The 7,946-nt window shown below is 40.6% G+C and overlaps 1 protein-coding gene across 6 annotated transcripts in view; it reads left to right on the forward strand.

Annotated features, from left to right (window-relative positions):
• The window catches only part of TRPS1 (transcriptional repressor GATA binding 1), a 267,310-nt gene extending 259,982 nt beyond the window's left edge, over nucleotides 1-7,328 (forward strand). For all 6 annotated transcript variants that reach the window (XM_069957171.1, XM_069957174.1, XM_069957176.1 and 3 more), the window contains one exon: nucleotides 5,535-7,328. In XM_069957171.1, the coding sequence (XP_069813272.1) occupies nucleotides 5,535-6,596 (1,062 nt within the window). In that variant the 3' untranslated portion in view covers nucleotides 6,597-7,328. The remainder of the gene's footprint in view (nucleotides 1-5,534) is intronic.
• The last annotated feature ends 618 nt before the right edge of the window (nucleotides 7,329-7,946 follow it).

A 7,946-nucleotide genomic window follows, 5' to 3' on the forward strand; every position in this document is an offset into this window, starting at 1 on the left:
TGATTCAACTGCAATAAGTAGTTTTCAACATTTATTATGTTGCTAGAAATAAAATGTTGTATGTAGGACAAACTGTAGATGGCACAGGTGCATGATAGTGATCCCGAACATAAAACTTAAAAAAAAAATGATTGTGATCAGATCGTGTAGAAGTACTTTTCAGTTTAGGCACATGCGTACAGATTATCAGGAGCAAGGCGCATAAATTAGGCAGTTGCGTGCAGTTTGCTTACGTTTTTGTCTAGAGTTACATATTATCAGGTGCAAAGCGTAAATAACACAGTTGCGTACAATTGTGCAGCCCTGGACACACAAGTATCGAGCTGTGTAATTGGCTGTGTAAATGAGAGAGATCAGCACTGATTTACGCAGGTTTTCCTGCCCTGTATCTGAGGAAGGTGTGATACACCTCTAAACACCTAATTTTGGACCTAATGCGTACCTGTGGTTATAACTTTCATAATCTAAATCAACAGTAGATGTAAAATAAAGCAAGTTTGCCATATACAGCCATTATTTTGTTGTTGTTGTTATCATGCTGTAAAACAAAGCTGTACTTACCAGAAATCCAGGTCCAGTCTCCTGATTTTCTGACTTGTGCTGGTTGAAAAAAACAAACTAAACACAGGAATTCCGGTCAGTACAGAGAGTCACGGCTCAATGTGTCCATCAATCACGTGACTGCCTTCTCTCTGTAAGCGCTCAGATGGTCTGGGATGCACAGGACTTCCTATTTTCTGACTCTTTGAGAAATAAATTTAGAAAACAGAAAATGCCACACAGCAATGTTTGGTTTAGATTTTAAAAGTTATAACGACAGATACATTTAAAAACTTTTTGAAAAGAAAAAAAAAATCTAAAGATCTCAGTAGCGCTATCTCCAGGTGTCTTTCCTCCATATTCTTTATTGCTAGATATGTCACGGTTTTCTGAGTTAGTACAACTTTAAATGGAACCCACAAATGCCGCAATACAGCTCCACTCACTTATAGCTCGATAAGCCATAACTTTATTCATAGGAATACCCATTGAATTTCTCAGATAACAAATTCCGAATATAATGGATCTGTCTCTGCTTTTCCCAACAATCTGAAAGTTTATGAGAAGTTGCAAATTCTCCGAGCCCAACGCAACCATCAGCAGACTCTATGCCATGCCAGTGATTTTTATATGTTGAGTTATTGCCATTAAAGGTGAATCTTTACTTTTTAGACATCTTGATTTATGCGCCGGGCTCGGTAAACAATAGCCTTCAGAACTTTTTCTAATGCGATTCATGTTCCGTGAAGCTACCACATCTTTACTGGCGAATACAATATATAGCACTTCATTAGAGCCAGCTTAGGTTGTCTTCTAGTGCAGCAGCATTAGTTGTTAAAGCCTTTCTCTCTATCCCCTTCACATAATATTTATTGTAAAATTCTCTACTCCTCCGGAAAATAGCCCGAGATCCATTGCTCCCCAGAGAGCTGATATTATTGGCACTGAGATATTTTCCTGCAACAGAATTTATAGTGAACTTTACCTGCAGTATTTCCTTTGACTTATGAAGTGCAACAAATTCTATAAAGTGCAGTTTAAATGGTCTATTGTTGTGTTTTCCTTCTTGCTGTGTAATAACACCACTGCCCGATTTTTCTAAAACTCACTAAAACACAGCGTGGCATTTTCCATTTCGGAAACTCTATTGCTCGGGATGTTTATTCCTCTCCTCTTTGCTTATTCATTGCCATCAGATTTTGTGTCACTCATCCCATTTACCAAAAGAAGAGAGACAGGTAAAATGAAGCATTGCAAAAAATTCTAAACTTTTCCTATCTATATATTTTTGGAGCTCAGCAATACAGAAACAGTAAATAGACTGCTAGGAATATTTTGGGTCATATTTCCTACGGTAAAATAGCATTTTATTGGTATTGTGCCCTTTATATTTATTGTTACTTGGACGTAACAGAGCCCTGATGTGAATTCTCTATGTTGGTGCATTACCTACTGGTAGGAACAGTATCTGTTACTTTAACACCTCTAGATAATATAAATTCACTACATGCCCCTTATAAAGTCCCTTCTTCATCTCTTTCAAACTCAGCCCTACGATGACCTTACAGGCGGCCTCATGCTGAAAAGATCCTATAGAAAGGCAAATGAGACTCTCTTCTACTCTCTGTATAGAGCCACACATTAGTGTAAGAATACCATGCTAGGAAGGAATTGACAGGCCGATGATGACTTTACGAACTTCTATAGAGGTGGTAGGAGGCTCCAGGTCAGCAATGAATGCTATAACCTAAGAAAAGTCAGGGATGATCAGAACATGAATTATTAATGGGATACCTACTTCTTGTTGATCTTGTTCTAAGCTTATTCTATGGAAAGTCAAGAAGCGGTCCTGTGCAGAGGTAGAGAAACGCAATAAATACATATACTGTTACCCAAAATTTTCATTGTAAGTGTACCTAAATTTTGACATGCACCACATTTCCTATAAGTATCAGATATTTTTCAGCACTTATGACCAAAATAGAGGGGGGGGGGGGCAGTAATGCTTCCAAGGAGCCTTTGGTTTACATGTAGCACCAGGTCCTTTGTAAAAGTGCTACCTCTGCATTTCCTTTAAAGGGGTATTCCCATTTGGGGTAGTTATAAACCCTTAAATGCTACAATTTATAGCTATTGCAGCGTTTAAGGTAGGACAAGCACCTGTCACTGACTGATCAGGACCCCCGCAGCCATTCTGCGGGGTCCTGATCGCTTGTACTGACAGGCAGGGGTAAGTCACTTACCTCCGTCCTGTCGGATCTGCGTTCTGTGTATAGAATCTGCTATCAGGCAGGCTCTATGCACAGATCGCCGATAACACTGATCTATGCTATGCTATATACATTGTATGCAATTTAATAATTAATAAAAACTAGAGATCATGACGTAAAAAAATTACACCCCAACCAGCCCTGTGGAAAACTAAAAACGCTATGGCTCTTAGAAGGCGAGGAGGAACATTGCATTAATTTGACCCGGACATCCACCCAGCATCAATGACCTCGGTCATAAAGGGGTTAATAAAATGATCACAACTTGACCCAGTTATTTATTGGCTCCATCATCTCTAGTGGTCAGTGTTTAGTAGTCTAATGTCTAGTGTCTACCCTTCAGCTATTGCATTTACCTCTTTGAACACAGATAGTAGAAGGAGCAAATGACAACCGTTTTTATTTTTTATTATTTTTGTGATCAGCTTGTTCATAGTGTTTGGAGGCTAAGGGCGGGTTCCCATGAAGTGTTTTGGTCAGTATCTGTAGCAAAAATTCAGCTCTGCTCGTGGTTTGATTACAAATATTGGCCAAATACTGACCAACAGTGCGAACAAGCCTAGTCATATGTCCAGTTGTATATGTAGCAAATAGGAAATTAGTGATGTATGTAAAAACGATAGTATGACTAGATATCCACAGGGGGATGTTTTCTAAAAATACGGACAATAAATTACTGAGGTTTTAGAGCAGAGATTTGGGTATCATAGAAGCAGTGCCTGTGACTTCATGAGAACCATGGAAAGGAGGACCTAGGTCTGACTAGCCTTACCCTGCTCCCTCATGGTCATTGTGAACATATGTGGACACCCCTATTCTGTGAACACCCCAGTGTGAACAAACAGCAGGATACAGTATGCTTGTTTGCCTGCTGTCACTAAATGAGGACTATGTGGTTACGAACAGTATGAGTGATGGGCCTAATCTGTGTATTAGTGATTGAGTCTACAGTTCCATAGAAATGTCCTATGCAGAGGGAGCACTGTGTTTCAATACGCTTAGTACAAAGTACTATAGCTCTAGATCCACCACTCCACAGCTCACTGTACCAATCACTGTAGTGACTGGGAGAAGTTTCCCAGGACTGCAGCCAGATTTTCCCAGCACCCACTGGAGTTCTTTGCTTGGTTATTACTGTAATCTCGCTCATCTCTAATTAGTATAACGTGTAGTTATAGATCATGATTTATGGGTCACTTATTCACTGATGAGGTCACCAATTCAATGCCCCAACATGCGAGACCAATAAAGGGCTTAAAGGGGCCATTATAATATTGCCACTCTGATCTATGCACAGTTTAGGAAATAAGTATCTGATTGGTAGAGTTCCAACGGCAGGCGTTCCTACTAGAGATGAGCGAACCTCGAGCATGCTCGAGTCGATCCAAACTCGAACTTTCGACATTTGATTAGTGGTGGCTGCTGAACTTGGATAAAGCCCTAAGGCTATGTGGAAATCATGGTTATAGTCATTGGCTGTATCCATGTTTTCTAGACAACCTTAGAGCTTTATCCAAGTTCAGCAGCCCCAGCTAATCAAATACCGAACTTTCGGGTTCGGATCGACTCGAACCCCATTCGCTCATCTCTAGTTTCTACCATTTATGAGAATGGGTGTCCTTGTGCCCCAACTGAATGGTGTGGCAACACACATTCTCAGTTGCTGCTCCATACACTTTTTTTTATAGGGGCCTCTAAGATAGCTGAGCACGGTTCTAAGGTCCGATACAGAGTGAAAAGAGCAGTGGCCAAACTTGCGCATAGCCACTCCATTCAGTTTGGGCAGAAGGGACCAGCTTGCTCATAATTGGTAGTTAATACACCACCAATCAGATACTTCTCCCCCAATTTGTGAATTGGGGAAACCCCTCAAAGGGGTTGTCTGGGGGGCAGAAGATGGCTGAAGTGTTCACTTTACCCTGATGCTCACTTTCTTACATTCTTTGTCTCAAAAATATCCCTTCCCTGCCCCCCATGTCTCGTAAGGAATGAAAAAGTTTCAGCACCGGGAAGCAGAAGGGTTTATCCATCTTCTGTTCCCCGGACAACGTCTTTAAAGGGGTTATCCAGCATTAAACAAACATGGCCACTTTCCTCTAGGGACAAAATGACGCTAGTCTCCAGGTCAGTTGTAGTTTACAATTAAGCTCCATTCAGTTCAAAGGAACTGAGTTGCTAAACGCCACCCAAACTGGAGACAAGAGCTGTGCTATCTCTGGAAGAAAGTGGCCATGTTTTTCTAACACTGGATAACCCCTTTAACCTTTCCGATTTGTTCAATGAATCTATTTTCCTCAGCACTAGAGGTGACCTGCAAATCTTGATTTCTTAACAGCCTTCAGAAAAGACTGGCCCACCATTCATATGGTACATCATTAACCATAGATCTCTCCCACTGTCTCTTGATAAAAAAACAAATGGTGAATGTAAAGACCATAGGAACAGTAGGTGGTACCAAATGATGAACCATGTGCCGGCTGAGAGCTGTGCTAAATAATTGCATTGCATGTAGTGCATGGACCTAGTAGTTAATCTCGGGAAGTATTGACAAGCCTTCTCACAGTAGTCATTAGGATTATATGCTGTATTTTTCTTCATAAATTACTCCTCTTTAATAAATTCTGCATGCGTAGTGTAATGTACTTGATTGCCTCTAAAAGGAATGTTATCATCCAAAGTAGATGACTTTTGGTTTATTTGACACGTGTTTTATCTCTTCTACAGACTCCCAGACCTTTAAACATCATTAAGCAAAACAATGGAGAGCAGATCATTAGGAGACGGACAAGGAAACGCCTTAACCCAGACGCACTGCAGACGGAACAGTTAAATAAACATCAAAGAGGGAGCAACGAGGAGCAAACTAATGGAAGTCCGTTGGAGAGGAGGTCGGATGATCATTCAATGGAAGGTCACCAGAGAGAAGCTCAGCAACTTGTTATGAATAAATATGAGTCCCAAGCATCATTGACTAAAAGCCATTCTGCTCAGCAGACAATAATAGTCAGCCAAACTATGGATGTCCACAAAAGGATGCAACCTTTGCACATACAGATAAAAAGTCCTCAGGAAAGCAGTGGAGATCCAGGAAACAGTTCATCTATCTCCGATAGCAAAGGCAGCTCAGAAAGAGGTAGCCCAATCGAAAAATATATGCGACCTATTAAACATCCAAACTACTCTCCCCCAGGAAGTCCGATAGAAAAATATCAGTATCCGCTCTTTGGACTTCCATTAGTCCACAATGACTTCCAGAGTGAATCTGACTGGCTGAGATTTTGGAGTAAATATAAGCTGTCCGTTCCTGGAAATCCTCACTACTTGAGTCATGTGCCTGGCCTACCAAACCCTTGCCCAAATTATGTGCCTTATCCCACCTTTAACCTGCCTGCTCAATATTCCACTGTTGGATCAGATAATGACATTCCTCTAGACTTGGCAATGAAGCATTCCAGACCTGGGTCAGCATCCAATGGGGCCTCGAGAGAGAAAATTAAGTCACCTTTGAGCGTAAAGGATGATGGTCCATTGAATGTAGCGAAAACTGAGAAAGTGGATAAAAGTACACAAGATGAACTTTCAACTAAATGTGTGCACTGTGGCATTGTCTTTCTGGATGAAGTTATGTATGCTCTACATATGAGCTGCCATGGGGAAAATGGACCTTTTCAGTGTAGTATATGCCAACACCTTTGTACGGACAAGTATGATTTCACGACTCATATCCAGAGAGGCCTACACAGGAACGTTGCACAAGTTGAAAAGAATGGAAAAACGAAAGAATAAAATTTTAGCACTTAGCACAATTAGAATTGGGTCTTCTGAATAGAAATTCAGTAGCTTGTAACATCTCACCATGGTTTGCAATACATTTTCGGGGGTTTTGAAGTCAACATTGTTTTGTTCATTGATATGAATAGAGTATAGCTGCACTATATGGCCAGTCCAATGGGTTATGTCTATCTAATGGTGTTTATAACAGTAATAAGGGAATTTCTTAATAAGATGAGATGAAGCTATGTGTGTGAAAGTCCACAACTCATGTTCTCTGTGGCCCTGCCATTATGGTCATGGCATCTACCATCAGGTATCTTTACTGCTGTATTATTTTGACCTTCATACCTTCTTTTCAAGCATATCACAAGAGCCAGGAAGCCGATTAGATTGATCTATAGTATTGTTGAGATACATTTAGTATATCTTGATTGAACTACCTACTCACTGTAGTGTTTTGGGTGGTCCTCACTCACTCAGCTGTCTCTCTATGCATGCTTATAGGGTTCGATCGCTGAGCCACTCCACCCATTGGACTCATAATCCAGGATGAGTTGGACTTCAGTAAATATATGAAAAGTTATAGTGAATTGAAGGAAGACTATCAATCCTTCAGTCACAAGAAGAAAACTTTCCAGCACGAAGTCCATAAAAGACTGATCTTTATTGTAGAATCCAACATGGGTGGTAAAAAAAACGTTCACGCTAGACGCATTTTGGCCATAAGGCCTTGATCACAGCAGTCATTCAGTAACTCTATCCACTGTACCCTTAAAGGGGTTGCTGGACATTTTAATTAAAGACTGGCAATGTTGTAAAATAAGACATGCTTCACCTAACCTCTCCCATTCTCATTCAGAGGTGATGAAGGTTCTCATTCAGAGCCATAGTGGGTCACTACTGTGGCGGTGATTGGCTGCTGTGGTCTCATGTCTCTTGCCAGGAGGTACCAGGAATGAGATACTGATGGGAGACCTAGGACATGTTTAACCCTAACTGATGGGGGATCAGTGAGGTCAGTTTTGTTATTTTACAAAATTCCCAGCCTTAAAAACAACAAAAAGTGTAAATTTCTGGACAATCCCTCTAAGCCTGAGGAGTAGAGACTTGAATTAATAAAGTACAAGTTACACTATGCATCAATCTGCTAGGCTTTTTATTGGCAGCCATGGCAAGACCACGTACATATTCAAATTTCAACTAGAACGATGCCACCTATTGATAGACCATTGCAGATTCACAGTAATCTCCGACAGACCCAAGTCATTGCTGTCTTTAAATATCAATAACAATATAGAAACATCTCAGATAGAGATAGGCCACAAATGTATGGGGACATACAATAATAGTTCAATACCTTAT

The sequence above is a fragment of the Dendropsophus ebraccatus genome, chromosome 2 (assembly GCF_027789765.1).
Source record: "Dendropsophus ebraccatus isolate aDenEbr1 chromosome 2, aDenEbr1.pat, whole genome shotgun sequence".
NCBI classification, from domain to species: Eukaryota; Metazoa; Chordata; class Amphibia; order Anura; family Hylidae; genus Dendropsophus; species Dendropsophus ebraccatus.